This window comes from Pseudonaja textilis, chromosome 2 (assembly GCF_049901715.1).
Source record: "Pseudonaja textilis isolate UNSWEBS1 chromosome 2, rPseTex1.2, whole genome shotgun sequence".
NCBI classification, from domain to species: Eukaryota; Metazoa; Chordata; class Lepidosauria; order Squamata; family Elapidae; genus Pseudonaja; species Pseudonaja textilis.
In genome coordinates, this window is record NC_141991.1 from 65,464,520 (window position 1) to 65,481,823 (window position 17,304).

Consider the following 17,304-nt stretch of genomic DNA (forward strand, 5'->3'; position numbering starts at 1 on the left):
CACACCCATTTCCTGAGTCTGCTCTGATCCCGATAAGAGCATCTGTATCGCGCTTCTCAAACACAGTTGTCTTTAAGGCTCCTTGGTGTATAGATCAAGTGCAAAATAGATATCTCCAATCAAATGATGGGCAGCAAGGTAGTTTTGCAATCTCTCAAGATCTCATTGGCCAACCCAGAGAGGAATGTCTGTCCTTCCCTGAAGGTAGCAAACACAAACCAACACTCATCACCAAAGGAGGAAGGAGAGGAAAAGGATAGCCATAGCAGGGTGGAAGACCATCTTCTCTAACAGCTGTGGAGAGGGAGAAGGGGGTTTCTTCATTTCCAGTCCAGTGCTGAGACTGTATCAGAAAGTGGCAAAGGTAGACAGGACTGTACAGCCCTTGCTGTTCCAAGAGTCTATGCCGCCCAAGGAGATTTTTGGTTCAACTGAGAACGACGGTATCTGTGCAGGTATTAGAGACTAAGACTAAGGGTTCAAACCCCAATTCTTACACGAATCACGCTGTGTTTCCTTGGGCCAGTCATTCTTCCTGCACCTAGCTCACCAGACTGCATTGTGAGGAAAGGCAGAGAGCCATGCATGCAATCTTACATTCCTTGGAAGGAGGCTAGTTTACAGATGTCATAAAGAGAACCCAAACAAATGGCTAACAATGCCATCTTTTCCTGTAATGCTTATCCAGGATGGAAAACTCTGACAGTTCATAAAAACAAAGGCCAGCCTGAGAAAGCCAGAAGATCTTCCATGAGTAGAATATGCCAGCTGTATATGAGTACATGCTGTTTCTTTACTTAGGAATTAATTCCCACTTCAGTGGAAATGGCTTCCTTGTTCCAGAACATTTCTTTAAAGTGGGGAAACTAATCCTCCTTTCCAATGGTAAGGCTGGATCCTAAAGTTTCTTTCCACAGAGGACAGGAAGCGAGGCATGGAATTCAAAGTGTGGGTCCATCAAACAAAAGTCTCCTGCTTATTTCTAGTTCCTAACTAAGCAATTCTCCAGCACGGATTCAATCCTTACATTCCAGGAGTTGTGGGGACTTCCTATTTTCAAGTTACACTCAACAGCCAGAAGGAAACAGACAGAAAAGTTGCCCTCCCTACATAACATCTGCACTGCATACAATCAACAGGAGGGGTCGAGTCAGAAGAGCAAGGCGGGAGGATCGGCCTACAAATCCTAGGAGAGCACATTCAGAGCGGTAGCCGATCGCTGGTGGTGCCAGTCACGCAGGTGAGTGTAACGGGGGCTCCGGAGATCCAGGACAAACTTTTCTCTAGAAAAAGAAAATGAAAGGGAAGGCAGACAGTGGAGAGGAAACAGGAATGTTGGGGGAGGGGAAAGAGGGAGAGAGAGAGAGAGACAGACAGAATGCATGCAGAAGAACTTCACCCGATGCCCAACCTGTTTCAATAGCACCCCACCTAAGAGGAAAAAATGGCTTCTCTCTCTCCCTCTCTCTCTTTCCTCCCAGCAGATGATAATGCCATGAAGCAAGGGTGTTCATACAACACCTCAAACCAGCCAAGAACAATTTAAGCCATTAGTTTAGCATCTGGTGTGCCACACGAACCCAGAAAACTGGCTTGATAAACCACGCTTAACTATGGATGTATTGTACAAACTATCCGTAGTAAGAGAGGAAAAAGGATCTCTATAAACAAGTCTGAAACCCCAAATGCATCTTGGTGGGCATCCCTAGCACTTGAGGAACTCAGGCAGAAGTCCTCTCTCGAACCCTAACAGAAATCCAAGCCCCCCCAAGATCTGGCCTTTCTTACCTGGCCGCCTTAAGATGCTCGTCATCTGGGTCTCGCACTGGCAGCAGCAGAAGGAAAGGAGAAAGAGAGAGGATCAGAGTTTGGGCCAATCAGGTTGGTAGGTGGAAAGAAAAAGCAAGAATTAATGAAGGCTAACCCCCCCCCCCGCCGCCCCCCCCGAGAGAAGTGGTGCCTAGGCAGAGCAAATCAGGGTGAGAGAAGCAGGAGGAGGTGCCTTCAGAGCATTTAGCTGCATCCTCAGACAGATTGCATGAGGCCAAGGGGGCATCCCCATGAGTACGGGGGGAGGAGGAGGAGGAGGAGGAGGAGGAGGAGGAGGAGGAGGAGGAGGAGGAGGAGGAGGAGGAGGAGGAGGAGGAGGAGGAGGAACAACGCAAGGACCTGACTCTGACCACGGAGACCAAGTGAGAGAAGGATCAGAGCAGTCACCATATCTCAGGCACCACTGCACCTGTTTCCTGAAGCGGCAGATATGAAAAGCTTGCGATTTCCCCTAAGCCTCTAGCAGGAACTGGCTACTCAAGAGGGGCAGCAAAATAAAGCTTGCCCTTCCCCCTTACACAGTTCCCGCCAAAGTGGCACTTACTGAATTCTGTGCCTGTGAGATGGGCCAGAACGCGGAAAGAAGGAGACTGAGTAGTCCCAGTCCGTGGTCGCCAGTCCTCTGTGTCCTCAATAAGTCTCTTTTTACTGCTGTCGCTGGGGAAGAAAGCCGGCAGGCTCACCAGCCGCAGAGAGTGCCTACAAACAGACCAGGGCACTCAGCCAGAGCTGCACTGAAAACAGCAGTTGCAGGCATGCATTACACACACACACACACACACACACACACACACACACGGAGCAATGAATCAAGACCTGGCCACTCTAAAGGGCTGGATAAATAAGCTGTCCTTTGGAAGCAATAATGAGATCCTGAAGCTCACCCCATCAATCCCTTGTCTACAATGGTTCATTTTCCGTAGCTAAAGAAATAAATTGGCTAGAACTGCAGACGGCTGACAGTCCTGACCGTTGCAAACTTAGCAGATCTGGAGGGTGAAGGCTACAAAGGCTGCTTAATCTCCTTCCCCACGCCCGATTCTACTTGCTGGGCGGAAGGGAGACGGGGTGGACCAGACTCTGTGGGGGGGAATAGGAATCCATCCTATTTGCCATCCTTTTCTACCAGGGGGCTGATCATCGGGCTGGGGAGGGCTAGAGAGCTGAGATTTCACAGTTAGCATCGGTGGCAAATGAGTTCTCTAAGAGCTGTTTGGCAGTGAAGATAGGTGGGATCTGAGGAGCCCCACACATTGCAACCAGAAAGCCTTGGGCCCACCTGATGTAAAGCTGTGGCCATTTTCTCACCTCTGATCGTGTAGGATTGTACGGCTACCCAATACAAAGGGTCTGATTAGGGATAGCTGTGAAGTGATCTGTTCTAGGTCCTTTCCGCATCAATGTCTACAGCCCTTTCTGTGGCCGCTTGAAAAGCAAGCACTTTATGTTGCCCGTACAGCTCTTCTTGTGAGCTACATCTCATTTTCTTCTGTCCAGAAACATCAGCAAAGTTCAGACCTTGTTTTCTTTCCCCAAGCCAATGGAAATCCTCCTGCAGGCCAGAGCAAGGGCTTGAAAATGAATGCCAGAACAGCCAGCAGATTGTAAGGAATTCCTTCAAAAAAAAAAATCCTGAGAAGCAAAGGAAGGCTATTTGTGGGGGGGTGGGGGGGATGTGAATGTGGGGTATATGTGGGTGTGTCCTGGCAACCTCCCTCTCCAGGAAGGCTACAAAAAAAGAGTGCTTCCTACCCTGAACACCATCAAAAACCTTCTGATTGTCCGCTGTAAACACCAGAAGCCATTTGTAATGGTGAATTGCAATCTGGCTGGAGAGAGGGGGGAAGGATGCTACACGGCCTCTAGGGCCTGGCTGAGGCTCCCCACTTGACAGAGGGGGACTATAAGGACACGCTAAGCAACAGAGAAAACTGGCTTGTTAAAGAAAGCATGAACTCTTTAATCTTCACCTAAAGAGAAAAAGTACCTGGAAATGTCTGATCCCACAAACAAATCACCTTAAGAGATGAAAACTGGATTCCCCCCGCTCCCCCCAGAGACTGGAACAACCAACAGTTAAACTGTAATCAGAAGTTAAATGGTAACTGCTTCATGGGGTGGGGTGCTGATTCTGAGTTAACAAAGCACTGAATTTATTAACAAACTACTCCAATGCTGTTAGATTAAGCAGTCAACGTTTGACTTTGTGCGAGGACAAGCCTTAAATCCTGAGTTTCCATGCCATACAGTGGCCTAGTTTACCAGGTGATGCTCTAATATACCCTCTTAACCTGGGTTTATTTTTATTTCTTTTTTAAAGACTTGAACTGTGATGTCTCAGAGATTGCTCCCCATAATTCTGAGAGGAACATTTGCAAGCTATGAGGCAAGGACATCTACATGCAAGACAAACATCACTGACATTGCCATCCTAGCCCAGGACCCTGTTCCCAAGTCTTACTGATCCTCCAGGTAGTAGTCTCCATAATCAGGTGGGGGGTGATTTGGGGACACAGCCTTCACCTCAGGTGAGTGAGCAGTCACCCTGAAGATGAGAGCAGCAAAGGATAAGAGAAAGCAAAGTACCAGTCAGGTAAGAAATATCATTCCCTTCCAACACAGCAAGAACATTTACACCTCCGCTGCTCATAGGGAGTAGTTAATGTCCCTAGAGATATCTGCAGCTTCACTGGGGAGGAGAGAAGCCACAAGCTCCCTGCCAAATTTAGCACCACTTCCTCACCCTTATCTAGGTCAGGCAGTCACAGTTATAGATGAATGTAGACTAGGAGGAGCTGCACCAGACTGCTGTCCCAGACGCAGGCAGAAGCACCAGAATCCTTTTTTAGAAATCAAATCTTTCTGGCAAGCCTGACCTTAGGGTAACTTCCGTGGCTTCTTGCCATATGAAGAGGTCTTTTCACCCCCACTTATTTCCGAGGACATGGCAAAAATGTGACTTCAAAGGAGTTCCAGTGCGCCCCAAAAGGACTTGGTCAAAAAAGTGCAAATAAATTTTGCTTTTCTTATTTAGGCAAAAGCAGCTCTTCCCAAAGCCCCTTGCGAGCTTTGAAACTTAAAAAAAACCCTAGCCAAAACAAACGTAGGGTAGGATTTCTTTAGGAAAGGGGCATTTCCCACTCCTGTCACAACCGGGGCCCCCCACCCAAAGTGGGGCGAGATAGGAAATGAGAAACCCAACATGGAAAACATCATGCAAATTAGGAAAAAGAAAAAAAGGCTACAAAGACCAAAAGCTTACTTGTCGGGATTCTGTGCCTGCAAGGAGAGAAAAAGAGGGAAAGAGGAGGGAAAAAAAAGACAGGAAAGGCAGACAGGTTAGAATCAAAGGCGGGGAAAACAATGCCCCCTCCCCCCCCCCATTTCTCTTTTGGGTAAGAGTCAGGTGGCCTTCAATCAGGGAGACTCCACAAGGGAGTCAAAGCAGCAGAATGGCCAGCAAACCAGGTGACGGAAGACCAGCCCCCTTTTTAACATGCAGGTAAAAAGGAACAAGGCTGTGATCATCCAGTCACACCCACCATTTTGATGCCATTCGCACCCCTTCCGTCCTTGGATTCCCCCTACTTCTGTTATCTCTAGCATGACACCCCTCTTAATCAGGAATACTAAGAAGTGAAACCTCGGCCTATTTGGAGGGCACCAAACTGAGAAAGAGTACATGAAATCACGACAGGTGTAACTGCAGATCATCACGCGTTACGACAATGCTGGCTAAGGATATCGTGTGGTGCGATCCCAAGCAAAATCCAGGACAAGAGTTTCCCATCCGAAGAAGAAAATGCTTACTTCCTAAAAACTCTCATCTCCAAATAAGTTAAGAACAATCCTCAATAGTTGCATTTACGTGCAAGTGACAGAAAGTTTACAGAAGCCCTTTGCTGAAAAGAGAACGATCTGATCAGTTGACAGTGAGTCTTCACAACTCCTTTTGTACTACAAATTGTTGCACAGAAAGCTATTCCTTGCTAAGGAAATGAAGTTATACTGAAACAACTAAGTATATACCGCACTGTGAAGTGGTCTATAAGTCTAAGTGCTATTTCTATTGATATTCTCGCTATTCCACCAGTACCATTTATTAGCTTGAATAAAGTAAGTAAGAACCAGCTGAATGCACCAAGTTAGAGGAGCTCACCTAAAGCATCATTATTTTTGGCAACATCTGAACAAAGACTGCCAACAACTTGCATGCAGTTAAGCACTTAGGACTGTCTTCCATACATGAGTAGCTCATCCTGGCAGAAAAAGCAGGTCAGTGTCACTGATTCCAAGCATATTCTTTTCCCCTCTTCTTTTTCTGAAGCTTCTTAATTTTACTGAATTAATCCCCATCCATCCGGCATCCTTTCCACCAGTTTTACCCTTCGGGCTATGGTTTTCTGCATTAACTAAACAGCTTGTTTCTCTAGTCTCGTGATCCTGCTCTGGTCAAAATTTGCAAAGCTAAGACGGAGAAGAGTCTAAAAATTCCACCGAAAGGAAAGTGAGAAATAAAAAAGGCAAAAGCCCAAATGATTTTTTTTTTTTAAATCCCCACTTCTCCCATATGGAGTAAAGATAAAACTACCCGTTTAATGTTGGGGATGTAAATCTTGTATTTTATGTGCATTCCTTTTGTATATTTTTCATTTTAACATTTTTCTTAATAAATTAGAAATCTGAGTTAAAAGAATGGTATTTTTTGTTCTTCATCAGAAAACATCTTGGCATCTCAAGTCTGTTTCTCAGTGTCTTCTCTGAAATGTGCAGATTTAGGCTGCATAGCACTATACTTCAGGTCTGTACCTCTCTGAGCCAGGGAATGTGGCGGGGAGGGAGATTTTCAAAGATATTCAGAAAGTACATTTACTCTATTTTATAAAGGTAGAATATACAACCCATAAGCAGACAATAATGAATGTGTAGATGCAGCTGAACTTGCTATAGTATGCTATCATTAGAATCAAACTATCTGATGAAGAATTATTTAGGATTGGTCAGTAAAAAGAATTACAGGTACAATAGAACATTTTCCCTGGGACATCACATTATATTTCCAACTTCATCTATTGAGTTGTCCAGTTTTAAAAAGTGAGATGTTATTATTAAAATCACAATTTATTGGGCTGCCAGTGTGACATTCTGGACTGAATGAACATAATTAAATTGGGGAATGGTTTTATTCAGGAATTGCAATATCTTTTCCAGCCACAAGAGGTCACTGCAACACCAGAGATTTACACTTTTCAATGGGGGGGGGAATACATTCTTACCCACCAGGTGCCCCTCAGTGGAAAGCCACACATGCACAAGTTTACATGCACAGGTGTATAGAGGAGGGCCAGTGTGCAGAGTTTCACGATCACATTAACTACCCCGCCCACACCCCATCCCAGATGGCCAGAAGCACAGCAACATACCCATTGTGCTGTGTGGTGCAGACGGATGCAGGGGGAACGTAACGCACGGGTTTCGTCACCCACCCGGGCTGAGAGTTTGGAGCAGGGTTAACTCCAAAGGGCCGGGCTGTCTTGTTGAGGGCAGAACTGGGAGTGAAGTTGTATTTGGGGGGCTGAGAAGAAGGGAGTGCGTCCTAGACAAAAGACAAAACAACAATGCCCAAGCTGGCATGGCAGGCAACATGCAAGAGCACCCAATAATCAGGCAGAGCCAGAGGCCACAGTGTCCCAGATGGAAGCCAGGCCATTCAGGGCTCTTCTCTGAGCACCAAGGCAATAAATACAAGCTGGCACAGAGCAGCTGTAACATAAGCCAGTGGTCCATCTCTGTCTCTATCTGTCTACTCCTCTACAGGCACTGCCTTGTTCAGCAATTCCCTCCAGGGGCAGAAAAGGCCCCTCTAAGGCTGCCCAGAGGGTGTGCAAGACAATAAATGGCCTTCCATCCAAACAGCAGAAACAGGAGAGGGGCACATGCTGAAGTTTTGAGCAGCAAAAACAAAAACCATGCGTGTCTCTTTATCTACCCTCATCTCATTTCCCTCTTCTACCAATGGACCTGAAAAAAATGGATCTTCCAGGGCAGCCTCCCCAAGACCTTGGAAAGGACAGGATCTGACCGTTTGCCCCTCTACTGGGTGAAGCAAAGACCCAATCCAGGGATCCACATGGCTCTCCTTGTAGCTTCAAGTTTATATCCCTGGTTTGTCTTTGTGAATTGTACACAGCTACAACACCAGGGTAATGCCCATGTCCAATTTCTGACTTCTGCGACTTTTGAAGTACAATTTAAAAATAAGCTAGCGATGGGCTTAGCAAGCCAGAAATTCAGGAAGGGGAAAAAAGGTACTGCATTCTACAGTTCTTTAAATTGCCTCCCTGTGTCAGAACATTACATTAAAACACTAGATCAATTCTAAGAAAAAAAATATATAAGGAGAGGAGAAATTTAATTTATTTATATACTAGAAGCCCTCAACATACAACCATTCATTTAGTGACTGTTCAAAGTTACAATTGCACTGAAAAAAAAGTGATTTAGAACCAGTTTTCACACTTACAACTGTTGTAACATGAACCATGGTCACGTGATCAGAATTTGGATGCTTGGCAACTGGTGTGTATTTATGGTGCAATTGCATTGTCCTGGAGTCACGTGATCACCGTTTCTAACCTTCTCAGTCGGTTTTTGAAACTCAACATCAATGGGGGAAGCCAGATTTGCTTAATGGCTGAATGATTCACTTAACAACGGCCTTGCTTAGCAATGGAAATGTTGGGCTCAATTGTCTTCATAAGTTGAGGGCTATCTGTATCATATTTAGCAACCTGCTCATAGAACGACTCCGGGCAGTTTACCAAAATCAGAAAAGAAAAGAAAAAAATGAAGCATTTCTACTGATTGCTAAGAAGTTCCAATTGGAATTCTTCAGAAACCCAGCATGGAGGACCATTTAGGCTAAGAAGGATCACTGCATACCTTCGAAGCTCAAGTCCCCTATATCTATTATTCTTTGGGCTATTAAAATAACTATCTGAACAACGACTGTCTGGCTTGGTTGCAAAACAGTCAGTGTGGAATATTTTTCACACTTCTACCCAAACTATATATGGGCATTTATTATCCTGCTTTTGAAACACATTATGCATCTACTACGTATTGCAGTTTTTCTTGTAAAATCTAGGAGAGGCTAGGTGGAGATCACTTCCAACCTTATTTCACAGTTTCCGAAAGAGAAGTGAAGTGAGAGACACACAGAGAGAGAAACAGCTGCGCACGCACCTTCTGAGGTCTGCCTAGGAGATTCTGGACTCTGGAAAGAGAAAAAAACGTTGTTAACAGAGGCACTGGCCTAAGGGTGTTGAATTTAGCTACACTATTTACAATCAAAGCTTTCTGCAAATCAGCCCCTCTGCTGCAAGAGAGCTATGTTGCTGCAACTATCTGTAACCATGGAGAGCTAAAGCAAATTGATCTATGCAATCCAGCTCCTTTCACACCATAAGGCACCTGGAAAGGAAGCTTTGGGAGAAAACAGTCTTGAGAATTTAGACACTTCAATGAGTGCATTTGTGTGTGTGTGTGTGTGTGTGTGTGTGTTTTCCAGACTGTCTGGAAATTCTTACAGTGAAGAAATAGTATTTCTCCTTTGCATTCTAACCTGCTCTGTTTAAAAAAAATGATTTCATCAGTTCAGATCACTCTCTTCCAAATATCACCTTGGGTACTTCCATACTGCCAAAGCAGTAGCAAAGACTCTACAGTCCTTGTTTAATGACTGACTCAGATAATGACCATTCAGTTACCACAGTGTTGAAAAAGTAACTTTGCAAGCAATCATTATTTATGACCTTCACAGACCTATAAAGCAAAAAAAAACTGAAGTAACACTGTAAGCACGTTAGTGGTTTCACTTAGCAACTGCTCTGCTTAACAGTCAAGTAACTGGTCCCCCTTTGCTTAAACAAGGACTGCCTGTACAGGTTAACCTGCTTTTGCAGACCGAAAATAACAGGGGACGTAAGATGAAAGTGAAATAGATCAGGTATATGTGCTTCCCTGTGCTTTTGCTTTCTGACAGAATCCTGTCAGAAAAAGGGGACTACACTGGATAGTGGCAATTGACTAATACCCAAGAAACAATTAAACTTGAATAAAACATAAAAAACATTATGCATAACTTTCTAATAGGACATTCTCCACTTCACATTCAGATATTTCCCCAACTACTAACCGCAACCTAGACATACATGCTTTACATTAATCATGCTAGGATCTAGATTCAATTCTTTCATCTATGTTTTTTCATTAATCTCATAACTTACTTCCTAAAAACCATATTCCAAATGTCCAAATTTGCCCTCCTATGTAACACACAGTCTATATGGAAATCATTACTGCACACATTTGATCAGACTTCCATTATGAATATATATTGTCAATTTTGCCATTGCTGCACATTCTTCAATTATGGCCTCCCCATCTGATATCGTCAGCACAGGCCCCCTTTTCTAATGCTGTGCCAAAATTGTTCTTGCTGCTGTCAGCGCATATCTTAGTAAATTGTAACATTTTTTTTCTGGGATTGTACCCAATAAAAATATTTGTGGTTTCAGTTTAAATTTTATTTTTAGGATTTTCAAAATATTTTGATGTATTGCTTTCCAATATTTTTGAGCTTTTGGCATAGCCACCACATATTATAAAATGTTCCTTCTTTGTTGTGACATTTCCAACATTGTTATATGATTTATCCAACTTGAAAATTATTGACAGAGTCATAAACCATAAACCATCTGTAAAACATTTTATATCAATTGTCCCTTAAATCATAACATGGATTAAATTTTATTGTTTCCCCCCATAATTGCCATTTTTGTATTGCAATTAAGGATTGTTTGAGTTCATGTTATCTTTCTAAAAAGAAAAAGCCCTGTTAAATGACTCTTCCTTTTTCTAGATGACAAAAAACATGGTTCTTATCAAAAACACAAATGTATTATGGCATACAGACAATGCATATTTTATTAATTCTATATTATCTAGATTTTTATTCAAGGGAAAATCACAGCAACAAGCAAATATTGCACCAATTGGTAAGAGAATTAATAAAGCTGCAACAGAATTAAGACAACAAAATTTTGAGACCAGGTTTATGTTTTAATTCAGAAGATTCTTAAAAGAAATATACAAGTGAAAGCAGTTTTTCTTTTAGAATTATTGGATAAAGATCTTGAAAAAATGGTGCTTCGTTGTTATATATGTTGACTGCAGCTAGAATTTTATATATGCAAAAAATAGAAACATGACAATTTCCGCAATGAAAGGATGGATGGGAAAAGTGATGGAACTGGCAGAGATGGAAAAATTAACTGTCCTAATTAAGGAAAAAAATGTGTCCAATTTTGTGTCTACCGGGAAACCGCTTCTGGATTTTGTGCTCAAAATGGTAAAAGAAAAAAGGTGACTGGGTTTTGATGCTTAGATTAGTTTGTTGTTATAAAATTGGTACTTACTAATTATATAAAAATAAAAAACTGAGATTGGTTTTAGAATTCATAGCAAATAACAGGGTAATCCTACTAACTACTGTATATTCTGTACCAATTGCAGCCTCCAAGCTAGCCTTATAAGGAAATCCAACAACAAGCACTGTGTTCATCCAAAAATAATTATTTGCCGTGCTTTGGCAAACCCACATTAACTTTGACTATAATGTTTTCATGCTATCTGTTTCACAGGTGTGGAACTGAAATAATAAACAATTAACAAGCAAGGCTGTTTTGACAGGCGTTTTCTCTGCCTCTTAACTTTCAGGAAATACCAACCAGCACCACCTTGCTTGTTTATTGTTTATTATTTCAAATCCACACCTGTTTTCACCTAGGAATCCCTTTTGTGTAGCCAGAAATCAGTTTGGATACTTTGGCTGAAATCCATGTGAAGTCACACTATTGCAAGACAGTCAGTCTAAGCTCTTTTCTGCAGGAGAAGATGCACATCTGGAATCAGAGGCACACTGGTTTTGCAGGAAGCTGATTCTATAGGCTCTACAATATGCTTACCAATTCTGGACACTGAGCTGCCACTTTGTTTAGGCTATTATTGTTATTAATATTAAATTTGTACACTGCTTTATCATTCAGATTCTCAGGGGCTTAAAAGGTAAAATACAACACATGGAGTAACTCAAGCAGCCAGCTAGATCCGTGGTCGCCAACCGGTGGGCCTGGTCCCCCCCAAAAAATCTGGTGGTCCACAGAGAAATGGCACCCCACAAAGCAATTAATCCAGGTTGCGTAGGAACTCAAGGGTTCACCGCCCACATGCCCTTGGGAACACAAGGCTTGCATCGCTTGCATTACTAACAACACAAGGCAGTGAGGGGAGGAGGGAAAGGGCGTTGGAAGGGAACTTGCCCCACTTGCCTCACACGCCTGGCCTGGCCACTGGGCTGCTTCTTTCCACTTCTTTCTTCTTCTCCGTTTGGCCGCACATAAGGAAAACAGCAAAAGTTTTTCTTTCTCTCCCCCAAACACCACCAGAAATGAGTCTTTGGGACCCTGCAAGGCCTCCTGCTCCAAGGGGCCAGCAAAGATTCATTTCTGGTGGCATTTGGGGGAGAGAAAGAAAGACTTCTGCTGCTTTTCTTGCATGAAGCCAAAAGTCTCTCTCTCTCTCTCCCGCTGAGTATGGAGCTGGAGACAGTAAAGAATGATTGATCAGTAGGAAAACGGGGTGGGGAATTTTCCTACAGACTTTTGGGGGGATTTTCCCAGGGTCTCTGCTACTTCTGCTTTTTCTGCAGAGACCCTGGGAAAAACCTCCAAAAAGTCTGCAGGAAAATCTCCCACCCCATTTTCCGACCAATTGATCATTCTTTACCATCTCCAGCTCTGTTCACAGAGGGGGAGAGAGAGACTTTTGACTTCATGCAAGGAAAGCAGCAAAAGCAGCAGAAGTCTTTCTTTCTCTGCCCCAAACTCCGCCAGAATGGCACAGCCTCTTGGAGCAGGATGTCTTGCAGGATCCCAAAGACTCATTTCTGGTGGAGTTTGGGGGAGAGAAAGAAAGACTTTTGCTGCTTTCCTTGCATGTAGCCAAAAGCAGAAGCAGCAGAGACCCTGGGAAAATCCCCCCAAAAGTCTGCAGGAAAATCCCCCACCCCATTTTCCTATCGATCGCAGGATACCGTCTTCCCCCCCTCCCCGAGAATGGAGCTGAAAATCAGGTTAGGAATGTGGCTGCCTTGGAGGGGGTAGGTGTGTGGACCTCTGTGTGTGTGTGTGTGTGTGGAGAGAGAGAGAGAGAGAGAGAGAGAGAGAGGGGAGGAGAGAGAGAGAGAGAGAGAGAGGGGGGAGAGAGAGAGAGAGAGAGAGAGAGAGAGAGAGAGAGAGAGAGAGAGAGAGAGAGAGAGAGAGAGAGAGAGAGAGAGAGGGAATCACTGCCAGCCCTCGGAGGCTAGATTGATCTCTCTCTCTCTCTCCCACCAACGTCAGCAAGCCACTGTCAGTCAAAATTCATATTATTGGTCCGCGGAATTTAAAATTATGAGTTTGGTGGTCCCTGAGGTCCAAAAGGTTGGTGACTCCTGACCTCTCTCCTATTAATCCTAATGAAGCTTTATTTCAGGAACTGGAGTCCTAGTTTAAAAATCCAGATGCTCTGAGCTAAAACTTTGTGCACTGTTTATTTACTTTGCTTTAAGTTTTTAAACAAGGAAGGTGATGATTGGGAAGCGGGGGCGGGGGGGAATGCAGCTTACATTTCCTATCAGTTTGGTGTGACTCAGGAGCCTTTACCTTCAGGATGTAAAATTCAGGAAGGTGGCTGTTTGTTTTATTAAATACCAAAATGAAAGCTGGCAAGCAGCTGCTATCCTCTGGATGAAACCTCTGGATGAAACCAAGCAACCAAGCAATCATTATTCCAACATCTACATTATATCCCTAAAAGAAAAACCCCAGCATCAGCATAAGAGCTACTTACTTGCTTAAGCTGAGGGAGAGTTTGTCCCCACAGGCACGGATCTTGTTCTGGGCTTCAATGTGGGTCATGGTGCTGGTGCTGTCTCCATCGATGCTGAGCACCCAGTCCCCAACTCCAACTCCTGCCTGGGCTGCCTTGCCCCCGGGGGTGAGCTGCGAGGAAAGAAAAAGTTATTTCCAACATGAAGACATCATTCATGGAACAAAAATTCTTCCGATGCTAATAAGCAACGGAGCTGGATTAGGAGAAACGAGAGCAGACACAACTCTCTTGTTTTTCTCTATGCCCTTATACTTTTTTGCTAAATAGCATGTGTAGTTACATTATTTATTCCCAAAGAAGTTTCTTAAAAAATAACGGTGCTTGGAAGCAGTGTGATACAGCAAGCTAAGGGACACACACCTGAATGGTAGCAACCCATACTTTTGCTAAGTCATATTTCTCAGAGTTTTCCCAATCTCAGAGGGACATTTCAAAGTGCTCAAGCAAAATATGCATTTAAGAAGAGTTTGTGTTCACTACAGAAGACCTATTGGCCCTGTCTTCCTGCTCATTAAACTCTAAAGCTACTTCCTTCAAGGTTTATAAGCAAGGTGGATTGATGCTACCGTATCTTTCAGCAAGAAAGCAAACCACTAACAGTCCAAAGATTTGCTCATCATCAAGTTGTGTCTCCAAAACTTTCAAATGTGTTAGTATTGTTTTTATACTGGGAAGACCACACGTGGAATACTATGTTCCGGTCACCACTATATAAAAAAGATGATGAGACTCTAGAAAGAGTACAGAGAAGAGCAACAAAGATGGGGACTGGAGGCTAAGCCATATGATGAATGATTGTGGAAAATGGGACTGTCTAATCCAGAGGTCTCCAAACTACGGCCTGCAGGCTACATCCGGTCCTCCAGAAGGTTCCTTCCGGCCTACCAGCCTCCTCCAATGTGCTCTGCTCTGATCCTTTCCAAACAGCACAGGGAGAGAAAGCAGGGCTATATTCACCACTGTTTGGAAAGAAAGGTAGGATTCCTTCGATTTCTCTGGTGTGTGTGTGTGTGTGTGTGTTTTTTTACATTGAGCAAAATAAAACACATTTATTTAATTACATTTTATTTGCTCATTTGTAAAATTGATTCCCCCCTCCAAACACTTGAACGTTTGCAAAATGCCCAATGTGGCCCTCAGAATGAAAAGCTTGGAGACCCCTGGTCTAGTCTAATGAAGAGAAGGAGTAGGGATGTCATGCTAGCAGTCTTCTAATATTTGAGGGTCTGTCATAGAGAAGAAGGGGTCAACTTATTCTCCAACTTATTCTTCTGCTCACGCAGGGGGTGAGACTAGAAAATCTGCACAGTTCCTTCCAACTCTGTCATTCGGTATTCTGCCAACTTAAATATTACAGTACTGCCAGTGCCAGGCTGAGCTATCTCTACGTATTGTAGCAGATGTGTCCATGTCGGGGAGAAATAAATGTAAGTGGACTAAAAGTATTCTCTGTCATGTTTCCTTTATTATGGAGGAATGGTCTTGCCTAGTATTTTTTTCTTTCACTAAAAAAAAAACAAATAAAACCAAACACACAAACAATACGATCCTTATAGCTAGTCTCATTCTGCCCAGGGCATTGAAATAAAAACAGTTTCAGACATGGAATCGGATAAATCCTTTGATGTCTTTGAGCCTTCAGGCAGCTCAGAAAGCAATCTTTTTTTTCCCATTAAAATCTTCCTCCAAAATATCCTAAGCAGCAAAAGGTGCTAAGATTGCCTTCCTGCCTACAGCTTATTCAAGAGGGTGTTGGTCTATCCTGCCTAAACATAATAAATACAGAATTAATTTCCTTTTCTTTCAGCACTCCATTCTTTGATATTTGAGTATGTTCCGTACTAAATCTTTTTTGGCCAAATGTGCAAATATGCAGTTTCATTTCCAAGAGACTTAGCAAAGGATAACAACATCTTACCATTTTGTTTTCCCCTATTCTTTCTGTTTCTCCCTTTGCCCCTTTCTTTGATCCTTAGGTAAGTATTTTTAACTAGATCTTAAGCTAAATTGTACAGTGGTGAGTCTGTGGCAAGCCTCTACTGCCGGTATGTTACCCTGGAATGCCAAATGGGGCAGTGAAAATCAAGCTGGCTTTGTCCACAAGGAAGGGAGAGCTCTAACTATAGTACTTACTAGCAATCCTAAGAAGAACATGATTCTGGGCCCTAGGCCAGGATGAAAAGAGAAAGGGAGGTTGCAGCATTACATTAATGTGTGTAACTGGCCTACCTCAAGGGGGAGTTGTAGTCATGGTTTCATCACATTAGCTTTTCTAGAATTTTTCAGGGAAGCTTTACAAGATGGTTATCAAGCAGGTTTTTATAAAAACCCAAAAATATAAGTCAATATTGAACAACCAAAGCAGCATAGTGATGGATTAAGAATGAATCTGTACAAGATGAGAGCTAAAAGAGGTAAACAGGGTGAGCCAGGCTGCTACCACTGCAACATCTGTACAGATGTAGAGATTTTGTTAGATGCTAAATGTTTAATTCCTGCGTTATAAGCTGAAACCTGCAGATATGCCTTCAATGATAGTTGGCAACCCTAGCAGGTTCTCCATCACTCCATTGCAGCAGTCAGGTTATCTAGTAGAGCCATTGCAAATAATAAAAAAATAAAAAAAATTGAGCAACCAATGCACAGTGCTTGAGCAATAAAGCACATTCTTTGGAAGGCCTCAAGGCCTGTGGGAGAGTTTAGACTTGCTGATGAATGCAGCATATCCTACAGAACAACCTCAGCAGAGCTGAGCAGGTGCCAGCTACTGATCCAAAGTACACTCCTTGAGGCCTTTAAATTGGAGCATCCTCAGTTGTCAGCCAAGTGGCAGAGATGGTGCACCTGCTGTTATTTGTGACATTCCACTATTAAAGCCAGGTAAGTCAGAAAGCCCTTGCCATCTAGCAACACGCCTCCCCATGAAATATTTGGCTTCATATACCCTTTGCTTCTATTTGCGTCATTCCCAAATTTAGCAGCTGTGTGCTCACATACACAAACGGTCCTTTGAGGACAGCCCAATCAAGACTATCTAAACAAGATGACAAAACTCCTCACCTTCTGAACACTGGAATGTAGGAACCTAATTTCCACAAAGCATACCGATTTTAAAAAAAATACTATTGGTGTATTAAAGATTATTTGAAAACAGAAGGAGAAATTAAAATATTTCTTCAATTTTCAGACTGGGCTGTCCTTGGCTCTCTTCTCTTGGCTCTCTTTCTACCTTAATTAGATGTCTTTACACATTACCTTCTTAGAAATGCAAAGAACAATCGTATTCAGAAAACTACTATCCGGACACCTAAGCCACACTATTGTAAACAATTGAAATGTGGCCTTCACACGATGCTCTGAAGAGCAACTGTGCTTGCAGGATTGGCCCTCTAAACCTCTAACAGAAGAATAAAGTCTCCACTTTCCCTGCAAGACTGGAATCCTCTGTGGAAGTCTGGAAGCCCAAATAAAAGTCGTTCA

At 43.2% G+C, this 17,304-nt stretch overlaps 1 protein-coding gene across 3 annotated transcripts in view; it reads right to left on the bottom strand.

Moving 5' to 3' along the window:
- PDLIM7 (PDZ and LIM domain 7) overlaps window positions 1-17,304 on the bottom strand; it is a 55,313-nt gene that overhangs the window by 11,600 nt on the left and 26,409 nt on the right. For 2 of the 3 annotated variants that reach the window (XM_087924175.1, XM_087924176.1), the window contains 3 exons: window positions 13,783-13,934; window positions 9,076-9,106; window positions 7,254-7,426 (listed from right to left, as the gene is read on the bottom strand). In XM_087924175.1, the coding sequence (XP_087780301.1) occupies window positions 7,254-7,426; window positions 9,076-9,106; window positions 13,783-13,934 (356 nt within the window). Of the gene's footprint in view, window positions 1-1,788; window positions 1,826-2,374; window positions 2,530-4,291; window positions 4,376-5,092; window positions 5,110-7,253; window positions 7,427-9,075; window positions 9,107-13,782; window positions 13,935-17,304 lie in introns of all 3 variants that reach the window. The other variant, XM_087924177.1, reaches the window with a different exon arrangement.